The sequence below is a fragment of the Colossoma macropomum genome, unplaced genomic scaffold (genome assembly GCF_904425465.1).
Source record: "Colossoma macropomum unplaced genomic scaffold, Colossoma_macropomum, whole genome shotgun sequence".
Classification (NCBI taxonomy): domain Eukaryota; kingdom Metazoa; phylum Chordata; class Actinopteri; order Characiformes; family Serrasalmidae; genus Colossoma; species Colossoma macropomum.
In genome coordinates, this window is record NW_023494797.1 from 8,721,717 (window position 1) to 8,748,658 (window position 26,942).

At 36.8% G+C, this 26,942-nt stretch overlaps 1 protein-coding gene across 1 annotated transcript; it reads left to right on the forward strand.

Moving 5' to 3' along the window:
- The first annotated feature begins 749 nt into the window (after positions 1-749).
- ano9b (anoctamin 9b) lies at positions 750-25,564 on the forward strand. The gene is made up of 24 exons (XM_036584210.1): positions 750-1,002; positions 6,202-6,273; positions 7,202-7,339; positions 8,518-8,657; positions 8,814-8,863; positions 10,252-10,310; positions 10,494-10,579; positions 10,793-10,927; positions 11,042-11,135; positions 12,508-12,568; positions 12,663-12,745; positions 14,043-14,147; positions 14,390-14,554; positions 15,851-15,887; positions 16,132-16,243; positions 17,689-17,746; positions 17,901-17,998; positions 18,541-18,737; positions 18,934-19,086; positions 21,672-21,819; positions 22,103-22,219; positions 23,240-23,333; positions 23,609-23,721; positions 23,819-25,564. Exons 1-24 carry the CDS (start codon positions 982-984, stop codon positions 23,859-23,861), a joined length of 2,379 nt encoding a protein of 792 aa, XP_036440103.1. The 5' UTR covers positions 750-981; the 3' UTR covers positions 23,862-25,564.
- The last annotated feature ends 1,378 nt before the right edge of the window (positions 25,565-26,942 follow it).

A 26,942-nucleotide genomic window follows, 5' to 3' on the forward strand; every position in this document is an offset into this window, starting at 1 on the left:
TATATATATATATATAGCCATTTAGTAAGTCATAATAATGAGAAGGTTTTCCATAATAATGACTTAACATCTCATAATTATGACATAGTGTCTCATTGTTATGGCTTGCTATCTCAAAATAATGAGAACCTATCTCAATGATAAGAAAATGCTCATTATAATGGGATTAAGTAATTTTTATGAGATAGAATCTCATTATTATGAGATAGCAAGTCATAATAATCAGATGCTATGTCATAATTATGAGATACTAAGTTATAAATATGGAAACCATTCTCATTATTATGACTTACTGTCTCATATTAATGAGATTCTGTTTCATAATTATGACTTAGTATCTCATAATTTTGACTTGCTATCTCAAAATAATGAGATTCTATCTCATAATGAAAATAAAGAAAATGCTCTTATTATTATGAGATAGTAACTATGAGCTATGAGCTAAAATCTCGTTGTTATGAGATAGCAAATCATAACAATGAGATGATATGTTATTTTGACTTACTAAATGGCTATGTAGTTTTCTCCAGTAGCAGCAATGGGCTTCCATAGACCCTTCATAGAATCTAGTGGGAAAAGATGTATGGAAAACACTAAAATATGCAGGGTGTGGGGTGACCGGAGTCGGAAACCACTTGTCTTCAAATATAGGTTCAATATATGTGGACTGGTGAATCTGTTCGACCGATTCAGTTATTGAAGAGAGTCGATTCAAAAGACCAATTCACTCACGAGTCTGACATCTCCTGGCCAGCAACAGGTAGGCGTTTGCATACCTTTGCGCATGGGATTCCCGCGGGGAGAGGCGGAAGTGGACGGCTCCTCAACCTGTTCGCCTACTGAAGCCGCTCAGTTCTTTTAGGCTTGTTCCTGCGTGTGATTTGACCAGTGATGTCGAGGACAGTGCTGGAGTGAAACCAGCGTCTCAGTGTCCGATCGTCACGCCTGGACTGGAGCGGAGCGAGTCTCTCACAGCTCACCATGTTCTTCAAAGAGCGCGAGGTAAGAGAACGCGCGAGACACAAGCTTGTTTTCGTTGCCTCCCTCAGGTTTGAGTTCCCGAGTAGTCGGCATTTCTGTGAAGAGGGATGCGGTGGTCGAAACGCATCTTTGACCCCCAGCTCACTCGCTGCAGGGAGACTCGAGTGAGAAAGGCGCGAGACTCGAGCCGCCGCTTCTCCACCTGTAGCGCTACAGTTTCACTGGAGAACGACCGGAGACGAGTATCGGCTTAATGCGGTGTCGATTGACCGAACTGCTCAGACGCCATCGGTTCTCTGGAGGACACTTTGCTCAGAGTTGCCAGTCAGTTATTCTCAACGGAATATTAGAGAGATTATCTCGTATAACTGAGTGTTTCTTCTACCCGTGAGGGTGAAGTAATCTCAGGTCCTCAGGCGTGACGTAGTGATACCTGAAGCAGTCTTCTAGGCTGGTTTATGGCTTGTTGGCTCGCTGGCAAACATGTTTGTTCCATTTTACCTGGCTGAGTTATGTGCTGTTGTGGTATGATAATGGCCTCTTTTCTATACAGGATGGCAAACTTTAGGTCAGCATATGTATTGCTTATGTTGCAATTACTCTATTGTCATCTTATATCAATATCAGTTTGTGCAGATGTGCTTTAGTAATAATAATAATAATAATAATAATAATTAATAACAACAATAATACTAGTACTGCTACTACTAGACACATAATGCATAAATAATGTAGTTTACTAAAAAATAATAATATATTGTTTATGTTCTAACTTTACATTGGCTATTTATTTATTTATTTATTTATTTATTCGCATTATACTGCCATTTGTGTGTTGTGTTGGCTGTTTTTCATTAGTGGGCGTTTCTATGGGCACTTTGGCTGTCCAGATGATTTGAAAATAGACGTCAACAAAACATAATTTTATTTATCAGAGTCTGTAATACATATAGTGAGCTACCTTTGCGGGCAAAAGTTCAGGCACCCCCTGGTCAAATTCCGTATAGTAGGTGTAGAAGTGAAAACAAACACATCCTCCACAGAGAACACACATTTTATGGTGCGCTTACTGTTAATTTGCTGAATTTGAACATATTAGAGTGAAAAATAAAACTTAAAATGTGCTTTGTGCAAAAATTCTGGCATATTTAATACCCCAATAATTAAAACCCCAATATGTTAAATTCAGCATATAAATATGAATTGTGCTCAGAAAATTGAGATATGTAAGTCTGTTCTCTATAGAGGATGTGTTAACCTTCATTTTCACTTTATAAAAAAGTAATTTGACCAAAGATATATAATTTTTAAGTTTTAAATCTGAATTTGAGTATACCTTTACAGCCAATGGAATTTGTCTTTCCAACACTGGGCTATGGCGGTAAGGACATTTTCACTACTTTTGGGCATGGTCTGTCACATTAGCTGTGGCAGATGACTTCTAATATATTTAAATTTAAGAGGAATATGGAGTTGTGACAGATCAGGGCAGTATTTATTTAAATATATTTAGATGTATCATTTATACAGTACAGTTTCAGTTTAAAAATATGGCATTTTGTAAGTCTGTATCTGAGGTGTAAATTAGAATTAAGAAAAATGATGATGTTACACAGCTTAATAGTGAACCTAACAGAGTGGGTTATTGATTGATGCTGTTTGTAAACAATGTAAACAATGCAACTATATTTGATGCCATAATTAATGGAATGCCTGTTCTCCACAACACACACTGTCACAGCGACATCACAGTGTTGCAATGCATTATTACTCCACTATCAGTCATGTCTTTCTATGCATTGAAAGATTGAAATAACAGGTGTGGGTCAGCTGTACTAAAACTGACCCCAATTGACCCAAAATATGCTTCATACATTACATTAACTAATTACATTGAGCATTTTTATGTGAAAATGTGTTGCGACACTAATAAAACATGTCTGGGCTTCTTGTTAAACATGTGAACATGCATCCAAATGTCCACGACCAGTTGCAAAGATCTTAAGTAATTAGGTGATCCAGTGGTAAAATATATTTGTAGGCAAGTACAAGTCCTAAACCCCACTCACTGGGAAATGTTATTAAAAAGCTTATTGTTCAGTTTTTGAAGCCTGTCAATAATATTGTTTTAGGTAGGCTACTGCGACAACAGACCGTTGTGTGCTCCCAAGAGATTGCCTGACCATCCTTTGCGTCAATTGGTGCTCTGCGTTTTATGTATTTTATGTGTTTTGTGTGTTTTCACCTTAAACATGAGTACTGCTATACATCCAGACATGCAATAGTTGGGTCAATAACATGACATGCATTTTTGTGTCCAAATCCATTACTTTCCTATGAAATGATTTAATAAATCCATATTACAACATTATTCATATTCATATACACATAACATTATTCTACAAGATCTTCTTCATGTGAATACATTTTCAGATCTTCGTAATACAATAAAGTTACACATAAAAAACCCATTACCACCAATTTATATAAATTTAGAATAACATTTTTGAACATGGTCTATGATGCATTTCAGAATGTTTCTGTTCATATTCAGATTGTGTTTGAATCCTTTAAAATCATAATATGTGGCAAAATAGGGCAAGTTTAAAAGTATTAGTCTAAGTGCAAAACTTTTGTATGTAAATTCAGATTTCTGACAACTGACAACAAAGGACTTTTATTCTGAAATGAGCTTAAGAAATTGTAGGTAAGTATTGCATAATTAAGAAGATCCCAAGTAATCTTCAGGGTGCAGTGCCATAGCTGGGAGACCATTTGAGATCAAGGACAATTATTCATACAAGTGTCCAAGCACAAAGACTAGTTTATACACATTCTCAGTTCTTTAGAATACATCAGTTGTAATGAATGTGTGGTTGCACTACCTGACATTTTCAAGGTGGTAAAACTGATTATTATCATTATTTAAAAATTATGAATTTGTACCAGTTTAAACTATGAAACATATATCAGTTCATTAAATATATTCTAGCAGGTACAATGCACATTCTAACAAAAAATGCACATTGTGTCCTTTTTAAAGTTTAGATGTAGAATTTCTGAAAATATAATTTCAAAATCCTTTATTTGTCATTGGCCCAGTTATTACCAACATAGCAGAAATTGTTTATCTTGCCTGGGGAGAAATGAGAGAAAAATCCATCACTTCAGTGTTGGTGAAACTGGTTATGCTTTTGAGTCGTGGTTAAACTGATCCAGTTTGCCAAGTCAGGTGGTGTGACCCAAGCAAAACAACAAAACAAAAAAAAAGTTACAATAATGTTTTATTTATTTGTATAAAAGCAGAATAACCTTGAGGTCAAGGACAATAGTTCATATATGTGTCAAAGTTCAAAGACTAGTTTATACATGTTTTCAGTAGTCATAAATAACTTTAAAATGTAAGATTGTTAATGAATGTGTGGTTGCACCACCTGGCTTTTTTTATTTGAATTCATAAAAATATCATTTTGAAATATCTTCTTTGTCATTGACCTAGTTGCTACCAACACAGCAGAAAATAGGTGTCTTGCCTGGGGCTGTTTTTTTTTCTTCTCTGGTTAGGGAAATTAAAGAAAATCAGGTGAAGACTGACTCGGTGCTGGTTAGACAGGTTATGTTTAGAGAATTTTGTGTCACTCAGAGTTTCTGTGTTACGGTTTCATAAGGAAGAAGAGACAAGCAGACAAGGTTTTAGACGTACTCCCTCTCTCTCTGTCTTTCGCTGTCTATCTCTTTCTCTGTATAACAGACTCAAGCACGTGCTTTCAGCGTGAACAGCATTTCTCAGAGGAATCCCTGTTATAGGGTCATGTCTGGGCCTGTATTTATGTTACACCAGTGGCGGCATAATCATTCTTCTTCCGTCACTGTAGATCTTACAATCTTTCTCACCTTATAGTCTCAGGTGTTACAGTGTACAGGCAAAGGTTAACATCATCTGCCGTCACCTCTACCTTCACCTTGGTTAATATAAAGCACTGTAGTTCAGGTCTTTCACTCACTGATCGGTTGGATGTTTTAATGTGGTCATTATCATTTCAAAGAACCAAAAGAGCCACGCCTATGTGTTCAGACAACGCGCACAAAAATGGTTGGCAGTATCAGTTTGCAACTGTCACATAATGACAAGTCTCTCTCACTTAGCAAGGCTGAGCATTTGCCTATCTATAAGGGGGAGAGCAATTCACACGCGTATCACATATGTTTGCATGTAACGCACTGTATTTGCGTGAAGCGCTCTTATTTTACTCTTATCAGATTTAAAGAACAACCGAGTTGATTTTCCTTTTATGTACAGTGGACACAAAAAGTATCTGGACACTTAGGTTGTTTCATAAAATATTGAACAAAATGATATTTATTTGTGAAAAAAACACTTTTAGCACAACATCAAACTGATGGTGGACACTTGTGTGTGGAGAAGACCTGGAGAAGAATTCCATGAGCATGTCTTTAAATATTGTGATGTGATTTTGGCCATATCGCTCACCCCTACTTGGTCTGTTCAAAATAAATGCCACTTGATTTGACATTTTTGTTACCTAATACAGTAAACTTAATACATAAAGAATGGCACAAATGTCCAAATACAGACTTTTGTATGTACTGTATTTTTTAATCACAAACCTGAAAGCAGAATCCTCTTATTTTTTTCCCCGTTTCTAGACCAGCAAGGAGGAGAAAGTAGTCATTTGCATTATAATTATACTAAAGTAGTTTTATGGTCACCAAATGGAGAGCGAGGCAATTTTGTGCGCAATAAAACAGTTAAATTTGATTAGCATGGCCATTAAAAGCACGTCCTACTGACTGTTGTGGATGAGTGTGGTTAGAAACAGAAAGCTCGAATAATGACTTCTCTGTCTTCACTGTTTTATGAACGTGTCATCAGAGTAATATTGCTACTTGAATAAAACATTGTAGTCATAAAAAAGAAAAAAATGGAACTTTGTATCTCTGAAATGGAAACGTAAACATGTTTTCAACCTGTGCATCTGTTAGTGTGACCTAAAAATACATAAATAAAAAACTATTGTTTGCTTTTGAAGAGTTCTGTTGATCAATTTGTTTTGAAATGTTTAAAAAATGAAGGCAGTGTTTTCAGATTGTGTAAAAATTAAAAAAGATTAGTACTTCTTTCTCTAAAGCTTTTATGACACTCTTATCAAAATTATAAAAAATTAGACAAGTGTTTAATTGGCTTTCAATGTGCCATAGGATGAGTTGGAGCTGCGGGTGAGGAGCAAGGAGAGCATGGATAATGGCAGAGAGGCCTTGCTACCAGCAACGGTAAGAAACAAACTACTAGACAGAAATTGTTTTTCTTCATGTGCATGAAATTGCAATCTTTTAAATGCCTTGCAAAGTACAGGTGGGTAATAATACTAGTAGAACTGATCATTCTGGTGCATCATTCTAGGTGGCTGGGTCCCTGAAGAGGTCTGGACTAAAAAATGTGCTTTGATGTGCAGTTTAAAAAGCTCAAAGTAGCAAGTTTAAATGAATATTACCAAATAGCAAATAGCTTGAGAGCTTAAGACTGAATTTTGCATCCCTAGAATCTTGGAGGCCCTTCCCCACCTCTGCTTGCTCCCCTGATGTTGGGCCACAAGTGATGTAGTCTGTACTTTTACTATATTGACATAGTTAACATTTTTCATTGTGACTGCTGCTCATAGAAAAGCACACATGAAAAGCAAAGTTAAGTCCAGAAGCCAAGAAAAGAATAAGAGGGGAAAGGAAATACTGCAAATAATATGTCTGCTTCTATATTTGCTCAGGGCCCAAAATGTAAATGCAAACACTTTGGTTAGACTGACAGTGTTTTTAATGCTACCACACAATCATATGATTCTCATAAGACTCACAGTCAGCTGTGAACCGAGATTTCCCCCCAACATGCACTGTACATGACACTGTCACCACTTCCCTTATTTTAGTTACGTTTTTTGTCAGCAGCCAAAGCCACTTGCACCTATGCATAGAGATAAATTAACCATACAGTCACATTTCAAGAATGTGACCAGACATGGGTGAACCAGCTGCGGCATAGAAATGATACTAAATAAATTCCACAAGCCACAGATGAAGATAACGACTTGATGATAATGACCTTTTTGTATTTTCATCAGTAATTTATGAATATTCACATCAATACAGTACGCCAGGCAGATATGAGGTCTTGTGTCCACTGTTTTCCTTGTTGCTTTTTTTTCAGAGCACCTCTAATAAGCCTGTGGTTCGATCATTTGACTGCATCCTGGTCGCACATATAATTGAAGATGAGGGAGATCAGAAATTCAAGAAGCAGGAGGCCTACATCAACATGCTGAAATCAAAGAACCTAAAAGTGTCGGTGAGTTTTTGGTCATTTTAGCTACAGGTGACAAAAAGTGCATTCCATTAAAGGAGCACTGAGCTTACATAATTAAACTCATTAAGCTATTACATTAATAAAGGATTAAATGTAGTTGTTCAAATTAACAAAATAACCAATTAAAATGTACATTTTTGATGAATTGGCAGTACTTAATTTGCAGAAAGATAATGCATATTTTATATTGTTGTACTGGTCTGTCTTATAGACACAACGATTAATATTGATTTTGGGTCACATAGTGTGTGTGTGTGTGTGTGTGTGTGTGTGTATATACATATATATTTTTTTAAATAGGTCTTTGGAGCCTCTTTCTTTAAGCTCTGTAGTAATAATCAATGATTAATGTAATTGAAAGAAATATATGTGTTGAGCTGCTAGTGAGCAATGATGAGTTAAAGGGGAGGGGTGAGAGCCCACTGATGTGAAAACAGCTCATATCTCTCCGTACCATGCGCCCATCCCCTGGGCCCCAATGACAGCCACGAGAGCCAGCGAGAAGGTGGGGCCCGAATCCCGAACACCAGGAAGCGATTCCCAAACTCCGCCTTCAAGCCTCTCATGGCTGTCATTGCTGTCGTCTCAGCTTTGCTGGCTGACATCCTGCCGTCACTTGCATCCCTCGGCGATGTTTGGGATTCAGGCCCCACCTTCCCACTGGCTCTTGCGCCCATCATTAAGGCCCAGGGGTCGGGCGCAGGGTGCACTAACCAAGAAGACAGCTGTGCCAAGATAAAACAGACAACACAACTGCAGCTTTCCTGATGTCAGAAAATCATGCACAGTTTGCTAACAGTTTTGTAAATCATTCACATGTCCATCGAAACATATTCCGTCAACATTATTGAGGGAAAAAATGCACACTTCAGTTGAGGGTCCTCCAAACAAAACAGTCAGAAATTGCATTTTATGGCCACTGTGAAAAAGCGTTAAGGCTTTCTGTGTGTCTGTTTTTTCCATGAAAGTATTTCAGAACCTTTAAGGCTCTGCTTGATTTGTTATTGTCCAGTTAAACGTACTTGCATGACCTTCAAAGTAATCCATTGGATTAATAATGTAATCTACAGTGACAGCCCTGCACTAGAGCATTTAGTATTTATCACATTGTTGCCCATAATTTGTGCGCTTGTCCTCACTCTGTGTTGCATTTATAACAGCAAATCATCCACGAAAACAAGGTATTCTATGGTGTCCGTGCCCCTGAGGAGATCTTTGAGAAGTATAAGTATCTGCTGAAGGTGTCTGATTCTTGTAACTGGGTCTCCAAACAGAAAGACTGTGTCCCAGATACCATCAGGTGAGCAAGGATCTCTGTCCATACTTTTGCTGTATTCCCTTAGTCTAGTTTTATGTATTTTTTTAAAATATTTTAAAAATACACAAGCATTCACTTCATACAGGTGTTGAATGTTATCTGTATGCTATCTCATCATATTGATTTCAATTTCTGCAGAATCAGGATTGTCCATTTCATCTTGCACCACACATTCATTGGGACAGGAGGTGAGTGAACCCCCCACCACTGCTTATTTCCAATGCCATGCTGTTTCGTTCTTTATATGATACACAAACGCACTGCCCTGACACTGACACTCTCTCTTGAGTTTTCACTTGAAACCAAGCAGCAGCTAAATGAAGAGTGCACTTAATACTGTATAATGTACCTAAAGCCCCAATCAAGGGTGCATATAATTTCTTACTTGAGAGTATCTTTGAGTATAGCAATAGAAAACCCTGCAAAGGTTCATGCATATGTAACATATCTATTCTTATATTGCTGTGGTTTGAAGCCAACTGTTATTGTTCCTATGCCAAAACTAGGGTCTCCACAATGTTAATAGATCTAATTCTGTCTTGCCTAAACGTTTTTGTTTTTTTTGTGTTTTTATTTTTTAAAAAAAGCTGCCCTTTGAGTTGTGTGAACATTTTAGTACATAGTCCAAAATTATTTAGAAGAAAATCTTGTTATATTGTTGTATAGTGAAGGTAAACTATGTCTTTACATTTCCTAAAATTACCATTTCAGAGATTTTCTTTTGACACTGACTATATACATTCAGCATCAAGAAAAAAGCAGAAAAATATATTTAACAGAAATTTACACAGAAACCTACTTCTTCAACATTAAACTACATTGAATACAGGTAGTACAAAGAAAAATTGGTGACAAAACAGCAGTTTTTAAGGCCGGTGTTCAAAAAAATATTAAAAGATATAGAGAAAGTGGGACTCCAAACATCCATGCAAGACCCAGTAGACCACCAAAGCTGTCACCAGTACCAAGAGTACTTAAAGCTTTCATCTTTGAGAAACAGGAGAAAATCAAGCTCCACTCTTGCTTTCCGTTGCTGTTAAGAAGGTGAGAAAAAGAAAATAGACAAAAACATTGGATCATTAAAGGCAGAAAATTCAACCAACTTCTAAGATTGAACTGAGGTGTGGAAATGGAAAAAAATTGAAAGCAAGAACGAGGCTTCTGTATAGCTTCTGTTAAATGTATGTTTTCAGCTTTTTTTCCTGATGCTGAAAAATGAATAACTTGTACTTAATAGCTGTTTTGATGGAAAATTAAATAGATGAAGTGTGATCTCTGACCTTTGCACAGTACTGTATAATTTTATATTAATTTGGGAAGCTTAAGAGGAATTATTTCAGTTACGGATTTCGTCAAGTCTTACCTACATATGAACCTGCTGAAACAGATATTTTGAACACCATAATAACATTTTTAGGTTTTGGTAAATATAACAGGACCAAATAAGACATGGCAACCCTATATTGGCAGCAATGTCTCTAGTTTCAGAACACGAACATAAAACCATCTTTAGAACTCAGCAGAGATCTGGTGGTGCTGGAGTCCCCAAGTTAACGACGTTTTCTTTATTCTCCAGAGGGCCTGAGGGATCTTGTGAGGCAAGATGTATTTGAAACCTTGTTTTGTCTCCATGAGGTAAACCTTTGTTGGTTTGTTTGTTTGTCTGTCTTTTTGTTAACTGGCATGTTTTAATCTTAATTAACTCTGGAGATGGGACTGATGACCACTGCCTTTTTTCCGTTGGTATTTTGTCTCAATCCTTTATTGATTTATTTGAATGGAACATATTATTATTCATTTTCTTTTTTGGCATCTTAGAAGAGGCAGCAGAAATATCTGAAGAAAAGGTGGGCAAACTGGGGGGCTTTAAGACATGTCATTAACCAACCTGTCAACGATATCAGGTAAAGGTGTGGTCTGTTGCCCTTCTTAGCAATACCCCCACCCTATATCTCACTCACAAATGTTCTCACAGAATGTGTTTTGGAGAAGTGTTTTTTTTTGTTTGTTTGTTTGTTTGTTGTTGTTGTTGTTTTTTTTTAAGGAAAATGTGTGTCCCACTTCTGTTCCTATTGTACATATTATATGGTCTTGCTAAGTGTATGTATTTGTTTTAGGGAGTATTTTGGTGAGAAGGTGGCGTTATATTTTCTGTGGCTGGGCTGGTACACACGCCTGCTGATCCCTGCAGCACTCATCGGCGTGATTGTGTTTCTTTATGGCTTGGCCTTCTTCAATACAAACCCCCTCATGTGAGTGACTCAAAATGATTTCAGCTATGTGCATGTCTAAGAATGCAATTGGTTCTAAATTGACAGAGGTTAAATGTTGTGTCTTTTTCCTGGTTCTTATTTTGGCACCTGCAGAAAGGAAGTCTGCGAGTCCAACGTCACAATGTGCCCAAGATGTTACAAACATTGTCAGATGTGGAAACTGTCTGACACTTGTGCTTACGCCAAGGTAAGAGAATAATATAACCTAATGTGCATTACAAACTAAATAGTTATGTTTCTATAATCTGAAATATTAATATACACACACACATCATGAATGCACACATCAGCTGAACTCCTGTTTTATTGCACCAAGTTATTAAAAACCATTGCACTGTTCAGGGAATAATTATTGGCCGTTAAGTTGCTTAGCAACAAACTACTTTGCTTGGCAGAAGAATTTTTATTGTGATTATCTTTAATTATAAATTTATACAACACTGTGCAAATATCAGAGGCCACCCATATTAAATTTCCAGTCAAAACGAAAGTTATTCTTTTTTCCGAAGATATTTCTGAGGATATTTCTGAGGAGAAGGGAAAAGTCAAAGGAAAATAAATAAAAAATAAAAAAGGATATGATTAATAAAGATATAGAGAAATTGGGACTCATAGCCAAGCAAGACCTGGTAGACACCAAAACTGTCACCATCAGATAAACAGTTCTTAAAGCTTTCTTATTTGGGAGAGAGGAGAAGATCGAGCTCCACTCTTGCTTCAGTTCTGAAAAATTCAAAGGTGTTTCTGTCCATCCTTCCATGTGAGAAGACAACTCAACACTATGAGTCTGAAAAGATGTGTAGCTGAGCAGAAGCTGTTACTGAGAAAAATAAATAGACAAACAAGAAAAAAAACTCCAAAAATATCCATGCAAATTTCTTTGAAAAACTGTAAGCAAGTCTCCCAAAAAGAGAAAAGGGTACACTAAATACTGAAAATCTGATATGGAGTTATTGAGTCATTTTCTGTTAAACATATGTTTTGTGATTTTTCACTGAAGCTGACAAATTCATGATTTGAACTGTTTTGACTGGACACTAAATAAATAATAAATAATGCCAAATAAATGTTCTCTGACTTTTGCACAATATTGTGTATCATATTTTGTTTTTTAAAAGCAATAAGTCACTCAGTGTTGTGCATTACAGTGGTTTAGTGGTTTAGCATGGATTTACTTTGTACCTAACATCCCTTAATTGTGGGATTACCTCTTCTGCACCTCACTTACCTGCCTTACTACCCCACTTATCTGACTGTTACCTCACTTATCCCCTTTTTTGCTACTATACATCTTTTTATTGCTGCTGCACTCTGCACTTTAACGTAAGACACTTACTTTGCACAATGCAAGGTTTACAGGTGTGAGTGTGTGTAACCAAAGCCAAATTCCTTGTATGTGTAAGCATACCTGGCCAATAAAGCTTGATTCTGATTCTGATTCTGAAAAAGCAGTGTAATTCAGGCCTTGTGTCAGGCCTTATTGCTTTATCAACGCCTGTTGAATGAAGATCTTTGAAGATCATTGAAGATCTTTATGTAATGTCACTCATATTGTTCAGGTGAGCCATCTGTTTGACAATGAAGGAACTGTGGCCTTTGCGATGTTCATGGCTGTTTGGGGTACGTGATATTCCACACCTGTGTTCTTCCATTCTCTCTAAAGCAAATATTTGCAGACTGTATGAGATGGTTAACGATGAATTGTTTAAAATAGCCACGCTGTTCCTGGAGCTGTGGAAGAGGCATCGATCCTTACACGTCTCAAAGTGGAACGTTTTTGACTGGAATGAGGATGAGGTGGTGTATTTATTTATTTATTCATTTAAATCAATTCATTACTGTACTGAAATAAATGCATTAAACTTACTTCATCTAAATGTGAACATAATTTCCACATGAATGACATAAAAACTGTTTTGTTTTTCAGTGGACTTACTTTTGGCAGTAACTGAATCCAGTGTATTTTATTCATGTATAAATGGTGTACATATTTGAATGTATTAAATTCAATGCAAGGATTTTGAGCAGTAGCAACAATGTTACATGAAAGCAGTCAGCTATCAAAATCCAATGTTATTCCTGCTCTAACACATCTGGTTCATTTTACTCATTTTACTCAAAAGCTGATTTTTAAGTAATTTAATATAATTTAATTTAATGTAAAATTTATTTGAATTTAGTATAAAGTGCAAACACTGGAAGGGATACAATCTGAAACCTCAAATCCTTTGTAAAGTGGCCATCTACCCCCCTTAACCTGTTACCATCACACCCAACCACCTCACATCTAGCCGAACTGAATTTGCAACTAGAAAGGCTTTGTTAAAAAAAAATCCACCTCTTTTATTGTTTTATTGTTGGGTGCAGTGTGATAGCTTCTGACTGAGTATACACACACATTCAGAACAGAGTCCAGACAACTATAGACTTATTATAAGGGATGAATTTCGACCAAAAACAGTAGAAAACACACTTTTTGTTTTTGGCCCAAAGAGAAGAAGGCAGAAATTTTTATCCAAAAATAGCAAAAGATTTAATAGGTCTACAGTTAAGTGTCAGAATCTAATCATTAACAAATAATGCTAATGATAATGAAAAAGATAATGAGAAACAGACACGTTCAAATAGTTTACGCAGCAGTGAAACGCCCAAACATGCTCTGTTCTATATAGACTTTATCTTACATGATTTTTACCATTAACTGATTTAATGAAATTCTTTAATGGAAATCACATAATACTGACACAGAGTCTTTAATAACTCAGTGTTTTTTTGTTTTTTTTTTTGGGGGGGCGTATTAAAAATGAACCTCTCATTTTGAAAAGTGATACTGCAAATATGTGCGTTTGTTAGAACCTGCTGAGGTTTATGGCTGTATGGATTTCAGTTTTAGATGAACCATGAAGTATTACATTTATATAACATTTTACAACTTTTAGTTTGGATTATTATTTAGCAAGCTCTTTAAAATTAGTCCTCTACCTCGAAACAAAAATCGACACATTTTTTAGCTTTATTAGATCATGTTCTTTACATTTTAAAATAAGAGATAAGCAGTATATGCCAGTAATTAGCTGCTTTGTTGTGTCCACAGGAGGAACTGATCCTGGAGATTATAAACGACCCACACTGTAAACCCAAAGACTTTAATCACTCATACTTGCACAACATTGTTGTTCTACTTCTGGTCACACTGGTGGTAAGAGAATGAATTTGTGATATTACATGAACAGTTGATTTTGTTTATGAAAATGTGAAAGAGTGATGAGTAAGTGTGTGTGGGTGAGCTACTGATAAATGGAGAGTAATAAATCAGTCACCCTTCATCATGTAACCTATAAGCCTTTGTTCAAATCTAGTTTCTTTCCCTCTTTCTACTGCACTGGCAATTACTGATTGTAGCAAATTTGTAAATGTATCTCTGTCTGTCACCGTGTGTAGCTGGTGGTGATCATAGGCCTGACCCATGCTCTGGTCATCTGCCGGCTTGTGTCTACAATGCTTCTGTCAGAGTGCTCCTGGGAGTTCCTACAAGAAAATGCCAGTGTTTTAGCAATGATACTAGGGGCAGTTCTGCACTACTTCACCATACTGATCATGACTAAGGTAAGTAAAGCCAGCAGGGACCATATTCACCAAGGCAGCAGCAGTGCCTCATTTTTCACAGTGATTTATTTTAAAGAATGTGTTTACATGTAACAGTACGCACATTTTCAGGTTCTACATGCTTTGCAATTCTGAGGTCAAGATTCGTGAGTTTGTTAAAAATGTCTTGATTCTATGGAGCTCTAATTATATACAGTATTGTGCAAAGGTCAGAGACCGCCTTTCATTTATTTAATTTCCAGTCGAAAAAGCCAGTAAGTACAAGTGATTCATTTTCAAGAGATATGTCTGAAGAAATAAAATAATCCACTTGCATAAGGAAGAGGGATGTCAAAGGAAAATAAATTAAAAAACAGGAGTACTGGAGTTCAAAAATTATTAAAAGATATAGAGAAAATGGGACAAACAAGTCTTGGTGGACCACCAAAACTTGTCACTGTCAGATAAACAGCACTCAAAGATTTCAACTTTGAGAGTTAGGAAAAATTCAAACTCCAACAAATCCATTTTTCCACGGTGCAAGCTAACTCTATGTTTTACGCTATGCATCTGAAAGGATGTGTGGCTGTCAAGAAGCCCTTTCTGAGAAAAGGAAATCAAAGAAAAAGAAGATCAAAGAAGTTATTGGTGTTCTCAAAACAATGGACTGACCACCCCAGAGTCCAGACCCCAACATTACTGAATGTGTTTTGTATTACTTGGGAGAAGCAGACCAAATTCTAAGACTGAAGTCTCCTGCAAAGAATAGAAGCTCTAATAAAGGCAAATAGTAGGTATGCTGAATACTGAAAAAAAATTGTTATAGAGATTACTAATGTTTGGTACGATGTTATACTTTGTTATACTTATTTGTCTGTGTAATTTTGTGTTAAATGTAAGTTCATTATTTAAAACCATTTAGGTTAGCAGTGAGTGCATCTATGCTTGTACAATCACCATATATCATTAGAATAAATACAAATAAACATAAATACAGTAAAAAAAAAGTAACAAGAATTTCCCTTTTTAAAAATGTAGTTGATGTCCTGAGTTACTTAAAAGAACAAAATTTGGTTCCCGATTTCTCCTTGATGCCCCCAGACATCATATGGATTTATAAATTTCATCAGCAGCACACTTAACGTAATGAGAGACACTTTACTCTGATATGATCATTTGTGGTTTCCACGAATGATGTCAAATGAGAAACCCTTTGAAGAGACAGCATGTCGGTGATAGTGTATGAAATCATTACACCTTTTAGTATAATGACAGTAGAGTGCTGTTTAACTTTGTCTCATTCTTACCTCTTTTCAGGTGAACAGGTTTGTGGCCTTGAAGCTGTGTTCTATTGGTACGTACAAAGAATGAAGAAATCACTCATATATTACACTTGAACTACACCTGTCCTGTGTTTAGCAGAGGATTGTTTTTTGTAGTGTAATCTGCTCTCAGGTACTAGGTGAGCAGGTTCGCTTGATAAGATGTTACTATATTTGAACACTGTGCAACACTTAGCATTCTCTGTTGTTTCTCTAGTATGCATTAGTAATCTGGAATGGCATTTTGTTTTGCTTTTTGTTTGTTTGACCCTACAGAAAAGACTCGCTCGTTTGCAGCCACTGAGAGGAGCTTCACAGTGAAGATGTTCACCTTCCAGTTTTTCACTCTCTTCTCCTCTCTTATCTATGTGGCGTTCTTCCTGGGCAGGTGAAGAATGTCTGATTTCATGTATTAATTAATAATCAGATTACTAATTAATTAGCAGATTTATCAGAGTTGCCAGTGTCTGAATTGTTTCTAGAAATTGTGAATGTGCAGTAGACAGTAGAGTAAATGAAGTCAATTTGATTTTGAATACTTGATTTTAAATCATTCCTTCATTGTATGCTTATATATGGGCAGAAGGCAGGATACACCCTGGACAGGTCGCCAGTCCATCTCAGGGATATATATATATATATATATATATATATATATGCGCCTGGGATCCCAATACTTTGTTGCACCAATACTATATCGGTATCGGCGCCGATACTGGAACTTAAACACAGTATCGGTGTCGGTGATGGGATATGATACCTATGACTGACACCACGAAGCAATTTTATGGCAAGCCAAAAGGATCAGAATTTGTCAAGGATTTGACAGCGCATAAAGCATGCGCTATGTTTAATCTAGAGCGGTGGTTATAAGTGGTCTCATAAGCAAAAATGAACTGAATTTACATCCCCCTAGGAGGTTCAGCCCTGGCTTCAGGGGTAGGGTTATACGGAGAGTTGGTTTGCCAAGTTCGAAACTCAGTGATAGCCAGGAGAATTTTTTATTGCTTCCACTGACTTGATTCCTCCTGTGGAGCTACGCTGCACCTGCTGAAGTCCACACTAACAAACTATGTGTCTGTCAAAACAGAAACAACATCAAGTAAAAAAGCACAGATTTAGTCTCTTTGCCTTGTCGTCTAGTGTGAGCACCCTCACGACAAAAATACAAGAAATTCTGCGACAAACTGACGTGAGGTTTTTGATGCTCTCTGTTTTAGAAATCTGTTAAGATTTTAGAAGTTGTGTAGTATACGTCCAGCTTAAGTTGTTAAACATGGTTCTTTTTACTAATTATATAGCAGTAAATACTAAATATATACAGTTTATAGACAAAAATAAGTTTTCTTAAGAAACAAGTAAATGCCATCTAGACAAGCTAAGTGTGTTTTATTTGTAACACAGAACATAGATTTTTAAAAAATAAAATATGTAAAAAAATATAGTTCTATAAACATCAGGACTTATAGGTTAGTGAGTTTAGATGGAGTTAGTGACAGTACTCGGTATTGGCCAGTACTTAAGGATCAGGTATCGCTATTGGCAACGGAAGGGGAAAAAGTGGTATCAGTGCATCTCTAATATTAACATAATGCTTTATTGAACATTAATAGAATCAATTATAATAATCGAAATCAATTACAATCTATCCCAAATTTGATTTCTTCATACAAGATGCATTACAACATCAGTGCAGTTGAATCAGCACCTTCATATCAATGCATCGTGTTGCACTAATGCATTTATTCACGCCTACCAGTATATGATCTGGCCGTTGTTTATGTGACAGACAGCACTGCATGTACTTCTAAGTAAGCACTTGTTTTTGTTCAGGATTAATGGCTACCCAGGAAACTATGTGAAAATAGCAGATAAATGGAGACTGGAGGAGGTAAGATTTATATATTTTATGTATGTAAAATAAGTAAGTTTCTCTCCTGTATAAAATATATGTTGGTATGTTGTAGATTATAGTTGTCCCTGACATATGTGCACCAATAGTATATCTGACTCTGCTTGTGGCTGAAGTAATTTATCTGTTCCAGTGCCACCCCAGCGGCTGCCTTACTGACCTCTTCATCCAAATGGCCATCATTCTGGCCCTCAAACAAACCCTCAGCAACATTTTTGAGTTCGCTGGGCCGTAAGTGCATTAATTAACAATTATTTGCTTAACTGAATTCCTGGAAACATGCAGTGACCTGCTGTATAGCAACATATTGTGTGGAAAATGCAAATGCAAATTGGCAGTGTGTCATGCAGTACATTGTTACAACATTCTTAGTATTTGTGGTAACACTTTACTACACTGTAACCCTGCTACATAACATTGACATATCCATGCCATAAACATGTCATGTAGATGTCATAACCGGTCATGAGTTATGACTGATTACGTCTATGTATGTAATATAACAGTGTATATAACTAAAGAACTCTAGAGCAGAAATTAGCATGTGACATCAAACATTATGTCATGACAATTGCTAATGACGACTTATGACAGCATATGACATCTATCTCAGATGTTTATGGCATGGTTATGTCAATCTTACACTGCAAGGTTCAAGTAAAGTGTTACCTTATTGGTTGTCATTATTCACAATTTATATAGAAATGTGGGAATTGATCAGTTTTACTTCTTAGATTTAACTTCCTCTCTTATTCCACCCAATTTCACCCTAGTTGGCTTAAGCTTTGTGTGAAGCGAACAGCATTTAATAAGCAGCTCAGGAAGTGCGGGAACTGTTACCGGAAGGCGTGTCGAGAGGACGGTGCTGAAATCGAGCCATGTGACATCTGCAATCTCCGTGATTGGCTGAGGAACTACCATCTCAATACTGTTAATGCCTTCAGCCTGTTTAATGAATTCCTGGAAATGGGTGGGTGTGTTTGAACAGCACTCTACAGTCTTTCTAGTTTTCTATCTTCTGTAACCCATTTATACAGAGGTCACCTTCAGCTTCTAAAAAAAACACCTGCTCAGCCCTTCTGTGAACAATCTAGATTATGTTGTTTGGTCTACGTTTTGGGCTGAGCTCTACTTTGCACTCATAATGCTTTCTCTTCTCTCTGCAGTGATACAGTTCAGTTTCACCACCATCTTTGTGGCCGCTTTTCCCCTGGCTCCATTACTGGCATTGATTAACAACATATTTGAGATCCGACTAGATGCCATCAAGATGCTGCGTCTGGAGCGACGTCTAGTGCCAAAGAAAACTAATGATATTGGTGAGCCATGATTGTATGCCTGCACATACAGTATCCAGTTAAGAGATGCAATCATTGAAATATTTGAAGAAATTGATTGTTGACAATCATGTATGTATGAAATATATGGTATAAGTTAAAATGTATTATATTCCACTTTTATCTCATTGAAACCAGTACAGAAATTATGTTAACAAGCTAACTATTTTGAAAAAAAATGCTGATTTGTCCAAGTTTCAAATGGGCTAGAAAATGTGACAGTATGATGAATAGGTATATTATACTATGAAACAGCAGTGCTTGAATGTAAGCATGTTGCCTAAGGGTGCATTGTTAAACCGTTCAGGCACACATACAGAATTTCTTTCAGAGTACCAGATTTGTTGATAAGAACAAGTTACAAACCTTTATACTAAAATAGTATATAGTCTCTCATTTTGGGTGAGAATTTTTAGGTTCAGGGTCAAAGGTCATTTCTGAGGTGGTTTCTCTGAGTAACCGCTGTGCACTAAGTGGCACGCTGACTATGTCATTAACATTTTTCATGTAATACTCAGCTTGCTCTCTGATTTCATTGTTTTGTTTTAATTTTTGTGCCAAAGATAAAATCAGTTCTTTGTCTGGCTGATGCACAGCCCAACGTTGCATTCTGTGCACATCCATTTTGTGCAATGCAAACCCTTCTTAGTGCTGCACTCGGCACATCGTCTTGATGTGCTTTACACAGGAAGATGAGTAGCTTCAGATTTGTGCTTCTCCCTTGACATGTATGGTTTGTAGTGTGGGAACTGTGCTCTTCTGTCAGCTGACAGTCTTCAGTCTTTATTAGAATTATTAGAATTAGTCTTGGCCTTCACTAAACCTGTTACCACATAGCAATGGAGGTCCCTCAAGGTCATCTTGTCATTCGGAAACTGCTTGCTCTACAGAATGTGTGCATTTACAACTGGGTCATTGCCCTGGTCACTTTCACTACCTCTGTCGTTTTTATTTCCCTGGATTCCATAACTGCCCTGATCTCCCCAATAATCCTTTTGACTGCTCTCACTCTCACTACATTAAGAATCTGATGGAATGGCCTCTAGCAACAGTCTTACTACCTCCTCAGCACTCATTTTTGTTTTTCCATGATGTGCACTATGATATAAAATATAAATCAAATTAGCTCTGTGAAATATCTCTAGTTTTGAATAAACAAACAATTAAACACAATGTTCTACTATAGGCACAACGTCTTTCACCATTTCTCCATGTGATTATGTGTTTGCCCTAAATGCACTGTGGTTACTGTGGGAAACCAATTTTTAGCCATGTGACCATCTACTTCACTTATATTCACAGTGGTTACTAGGCAAAACCACCACATTTTAGCCTTATAAAATCAATATGTTAGTTATTTTAATTGTTATTTTGTAAATTCTCATTCTATAGCATGTTATCTACAATTAAAAACTACAACCATACATGCAAAACCAACTTGGATCACCTGGTAAGCAGTTTTGGACAGGCTCCTCCAGCAACCACGCAAACCCAGCTTTGCAGAAAAACTACAGTTCTTACATCACTTCCTGTGTGCTACTTTTTTAACTGTCAAGAACAACATTAAAAATTTTCAGAAAATGTGAAGGTTCCCTATTTAAACACTAATGCAAATTGAAAAAACAAAGTGGCTTCTCACAGTGACCACTGTGCCTCAAGAGAGGCTGCTTTTACACTAACCAGGCTGACTACTCTAGCTGATGTTAACCTGGTCCAGAAAGAGTGGAAATATATTTCTCTGACAAAGTAGCATGAACCACGTCGTCCTCTGAAAGGAAGAGACCTTGTGAAGATGAGTGGTCCTTAACAGCATCCAGCATTGTACCAGATAGCGTTAGCTCATTAGGTCCTCTGAAGAGGCAGCTTCTATTACTCATCCGATACAAAAACCTAATGATTTCCATTGGTTATTTTTGAATAATAAAACGTTCAAAATTAAACTACACTACTGTCATCTAAAAAGTAAGCCTACAGCCATGGAAAAGACTTGAGAGCATCGATAAAGAATGTAAATTGCATGTAAATAGACCACTGAAATCGGGATAAGCCCAAACAAGGAACTCTGGGTGTAAGCCGCTCTTCTCTGTTTGAAAACTTAATGGTGCCATCACGCTGTGGGGTAAACACAATGTCACATAAGCCGGTATATTTTGTGCTACATACATTTCCCCTTCAATTACACTGGATCCTCTGAATTAAGAGGTTGTTAAAGAGTTGAAATGTGAAAATTGCTACATCAGTGCTGCAAGCAAACTAACACTCCTTTATGTTGAATTTACATTGCTTAAAGTAGACCTAAATCTGTCCTTCAGCACTGTTATATAACATCACCAGCTACTCAAATTGTAGGCTACTACTGCCATATATAAAAAGCTTACTGGTTTGCATGTGGTATTTTGATGAAGTTGCCAGTCATGTTATGTCAATTCAATGCGCAGCAGTGTTAGATGGTTAGGGGGAAACGTAACTCACCATGTAATTTCATTTCACTAACTGTGTAGTTACATTTCAGTAGGTGTTGCAAATTCATTCAGACTTTGCTGATATTGTCTTGTGTGTTTGTTCAGGTGTGTGGACCAAAATATTAGAGGCGATTGGGGTGATGGCCGTCATTGCTAATGGACTAGTGATCGGCATCTCTTCTGAATTTGTCCCCCGCCTGGTTTACCGCTACCGTTACGGACCATGTGCCTATGGGTCATCCACTGACCTGCAGTCAGTACCCATTCATTGACCTATTTCTGCTTTTGTTTTTGCTGCCATCTGCTGACACTCCTCACAATATGTCATTAAATGTACAGTGCTTCTATTTAATCTGCAATAGGATGATTGGAATGGATATGTAAAACAAACCCCATAAAGTGTTCTTAGCTGAGTTTACCTTTAAAAGATAAAAGGCTAATTTGGCTTCTTATCAAAGCCAGAACGTGACCATTGTTGCTGACTGTCTCCAGTTGTGTTTAAGAGAGCTGTTGAGTAATTTAGCTATTTCTATCAGGTGTATGGCTGGCTACATTAACTACACCCTCAGCACTGCATATATGTCAGATGAAAAAGTGCGGCAAGACTTCGAAGATCAGATGACGTTAAATGGGTTCAATGTCACTCAGTGCAGGTAGGAGTCTGCATAAATGAATGTGGGGTTACTTCTGTAAATGAATGGGGTTACTTGCATAAATGAATGGGGTTACTTCTTTTACATGAACAGATAAAACTGTTAAATGATGTGTTAAATCATGCATGTGCCATATTTCACTGTCTGAGACAAATTAGTTACATTTCACTCATCTTTTCCCAGTAACTGCAAAGGCCAATAAAACCTGTGTCCACATTAAAGGAATATTCTCATGTTTTTCAACAGAATCTCTATCTGCTACAACTGTAGCATCCTATCCAAGCCAGTTTAACACAGATAGCCCTTTGAAAAGAACAGAAAACCTATTGACCCGAAAGCTGAATTTTGAGGGGTAGTGCCCCCAGTGCTAACACAAAAAGCCACAGTAGTGAAAGTGTACAGAACAGTGTGATAATAGCCACAATAGTGAAATTGCCTGTAAAGGGGAATTCCACTGGATTTTCAGAATTTCTATATAATTCAGCGGTTGTAAAGTAAACAAAGTCATTCAGAGTGGTTCGATGTGAATGATTCAATGCATAGAAATGTACCAACTCTTTTTAAAGTGATGGTGACAGGAACCAGAAGTGGAGATCTCTACAACAGCAATATAGCCATGTTATTTACTGTCCAAAAGGACTGGTGAACCTATATGTGTCTTCTGAATGTTTATGTGAAGCTGATAATAGTAAAATAGTAGGGAATTTTTAAAAGAATTTTTTATGGACTATTTTGCCTTACAACACTCTGCATGTACCGTATATATATACTTTTTAAAAGTACACTTTAAACCAAAACCTTTAAAACTGTTGTAAAACAATGCCTCAGTCCCAATGTCGATGTCAAGGTTTAGTTTAAGTTGGTGCCCATGGCTACAGATGTGGCAGACAAAAAATCGGTTGAAAAATGCCTGATTGTTCTTCTAATGGACTAAGGATATAATGTTACAATGGAATTAGCACTAGGTGAAGAAGAGCTTGCTTGCTTGGCTTCTATAAATACACTTTTGTCATTCTCCAGCTACAAGGACTACCGCAGTGAGGAGGACCACAGTTACACCTCACAGTACTGGCTCATACTGGCTGCCCGGTTTGCCTTTGTTATCTTGTTTGAGGTATGTCAGTTAGACTTGTGAATGCCAGTGTGTGGTTTTCTCAGTGTTCCTGCTGGTGGTCTTTTTCATTATACTATGTGTTTTTTTCTTTTTCACACACTTGAGTCACACAAATAATGCCAGTAATGAATGAAAGCTAGAAGGGGTCTGCTAGCATTATCCAAATGGGATCATGCGAAACGTTCCCTGCTAGCTTTTATTCAACACTTTGAATCCCTTAAATTTGAAAATATTGTGGCTGATCAGTACAAGTCATTACTCTGTCTCCTCTACAGCATGTTGTGGTGATATGCAAGTTCATCGTTGCCTGGTTTGTGCCTGATAACCCCATCCGAGTGAAGAACGTCAGGCTACATGATAAACTGCGCAGGCTGAAAGAGGAACTGTGGTGAGCACTTGAAGTAGTGTTATTTGGGACTTTTCTTACTTGTATTGTTTTCTTTCTGCCATGACATTTAATGGATGTTTCCCTTTTATTGTTTTAGGGAAATGAGTGCGAGATATGACAGCAGGTCCACAGATGTTTAATCAATGAAGGACTAATTTGACAGCTCTCAAACTCAAGCATGGACTGTATATACACAGAGACTGGGTGTGTCCAGACAAGTGATGGGGCGATGAGAGAAGTGAATTTAAGCCATAAATTACAGCTTGACTGGACGTTGGAACGTTTTGGCCATGTTTTGTCATTTCTATTCGTATATTGACTTGTTTTACATTTGAACTTTTACAGTGTGGTTTAAAAAAAATTTCAGATCCTTTTAAGACATTTTAAAATTATTATTATTTTAAGGCCACAGTGAAGGTTGGCTTTTTTTCTTCTTTTCGCTGGACACTCAATAATGAACTTTAGGTGCAGTAATTTGGAGTTTAAAGGGGAGCAGACGGGGCTACTGTGGCTGCTTCATGTATGCTTTGTGGCCTGCTATGGCTTGCACAGTGATTTGATAGGTTTATAGGAGATATTCACGTGTTTGTTTTCACTGCTCCTTGTGAAGCGATGGTATCTCAAGCTGAAGACTTCCATTCTCTTTGAATAATCTTCCTCGTATTTTGTTCCTGTAAGCAAGTGCAGACGCTTTGATGTCTGTCATTGCCTGCACAGTGGGAAGATCACCTCTTCATTCGATGGACAGATGCTAAGCTCGTCAACACTGGTAAAGTTGGTCTGGAACTATTCCGTTGAGGATGCTGTGCATATTGCCTCCACATGGTGGCAGTAAGGCAGCATTAAAGACTAAGAGACCAGCAATGGATTTCTTTTCTTCATGCTTTGTGTAATGTGCCATGCTAGTGCCTTACTGGATCTCAGCTCAGTTTGCCATTTACAGTTTTACTTTTTACTCTGGAAGTGTCGTTTTATTGTGCACACATGAAGGGACATTGAGCTTGTTTAAGTGGAATTAAATAACGGTTGTACTGTATGGCTGTATTACAAGAACTGTGAAAATGTAAAATCTTCTGTTCTGTTGCATTGACAGGTTTCCATGCAGACCTGCACATAGCCTTGTTCTTACAATGTTTTGGTTGTGATTTACAATCAGATTTAAGGCAGTCTTTATAGCTATTCATTTGAAATAGTTCATAAGATTACTTAAATCCTTTTAAAAATTTTACAGAGAAATCATTTAATATATGGTATTTCAAGCGATGATATCATTTTCCTATTATATAATACTCTCAGCTATACATGCAGTATACATTCTTTTTTATATCTGCTTATAATACAGTGTGTAAAAGCATTATGTAATGTGGAAAGGTAAATCAGTATGTAAAAGTTTGCTTGTTGCATGGGAATTTTGTCTTAAAGTCAACCTGAAATCAAAACAGCTCCATAGAATCAAAAAGGGTTCTTTGAGCTGAAAAGCAATTTGGTTTCCCCAAAGAGCCATTCAGTGGAGGGTTTGGTAACACTTTACTGTAGGGCAACGTTCATAAGGCTACATAACAACCCTATAAGCCTTTCATGACAATATAGCCATTTAATAACGCTTTTTCCAATGAGTGTCACTTGTTATAACACTTGCTGAGGTGAAATTGTCCTCTTGGAATTATGAGCTTCTATCTGACATTTTTGTCAAAATTGAGTTAGTCATATATTCTTATTCTGTGACAACATCTAAACATTATGTGAGGTGTTATTTTTTTAAGTTGTATACATTTTTGGACTCATTATCTAGAAAACAAAAAAGGTCTTAATTACAACATAAACTAATAATTAATAATAAATAATTACAATGGGCTCTTAATTACAACATAAACATTAATTTCATTCATTTATCCATCTCTTCTTTTTCTTCTTTCTCCCAAATGAAGACATTTTGGTGCATGAGAGTCACATTTCTGATACAAAAAACCTCATACTGCCTCTATACTGACCTGCTACACTTACTTGCTGAGACAGTTTGTTACAGTAGCTGGTTGCTGTCTAACCTAAAGGAAACTTAAACTAATGGTTCCTACCTAAAATTGACCTATCTGCATTTGACCTGTTCCAAAAACACTCATTAACAGATTTGATAGGATTTTGATTATGTACATTTAGAATAAATTTATCTTGTCTGTCATTTTCATTCATCCACGTATCAGCTTTGCAATTGGAATGCAAAATCTTTGAAGCTCAGTATCTCGAAACTGCTCAGAACGCCGACAGAACATTATAATTCCAAGGGGACGATATGACATTGAAACTGACAAAAGCAGCCTTAGAAATGCTTATGTTGGTTTATGTAAGTTGCCTTACATAAACCAGTAGCCTTACGAACAGATGGAAAATGTGTAATGATTTCCGATTCATGTTGACTTTAAAACCTCAGCCCAGGAAATAACTATTTTACTGTGATGCTGATTGTAATGTGCAAGTCACACACTTACATTGGTTGTGTTTCAATGCAACTTAGTTGTTTGTAAAGCTTTGTATCAGCTGGAAAATATTTCTAAAATATTTTTGATATTATCATCTCGCTCTGTATATGCAGATGCAGAACTGTGTATCCACATTAAAGGGTTTACATCAAAGGATTTGCACAATAAAGCTATGAACCCCTTTACTTTCCACTCTCCACAAGGTGTCAGTGTTACTGCAGTTGTGCATAAACAGTGTTTTCCCCAAACAGGCAAGAAATATTTGTGTCCTGCTGTTGAATTCCATGGTTACTGCTGGATTGGGTGTTACTCCTTTGTCACTTGAAACACTGTTTCCCTTTAGAACATTTGAACAAAGAACGCAGCAAAAAATGTTCTTTCACACGCTCCCAATGCAGGTTATTAAAGTTTATTAGGTCTGAATCACTCTCAGTGTCCCTGCCAAACACAGCTCAGCTCAGCTCTACAACAGTGTTAATCCAGATTCCAACCAATCGCAATTAAAAGGTTTTAATAGTGTAATCCTACTATGTATTCTAGCTATGTGCTGTACTGTGCAGAAGTCAGAGAGAACTCTCCTTTTTTTTTAGTTTACACTGAAAATGGCCATAAAGTAGATGTTATTCAGCTTTCAGGATATATTTCTTAGGAGATTAGATACAAAATAATCCACCCACAGATAGAAATGGAAAATCAAAGGAAAATAAGTGAAAAAACACGTTTCCAAACTTGGAGTTCAAAAAT

Bases quoted from the DNA above. Each gene is read 5' to 3' on its own strand.
- ano9b (XM_036584210.1), top strand. From the start codon at position 982: ATGTTCTTCAAAGAGCGCGAG. The intron at 16,244-17,688 runs GTGAAGAATGTC...GTTTTTGTTCAG, and splicing joins GTGGCGTTCTTCCTGGGCAG to GATTAATGGCTACCCAGGAA. The intron at 19,087-21,671 runs GTGAGCCATGAT...GTGTTTGTTCAG, and splicing joins AAAGAAAACTAATGATATTG to GTGTGTGGACCAAAATATTA.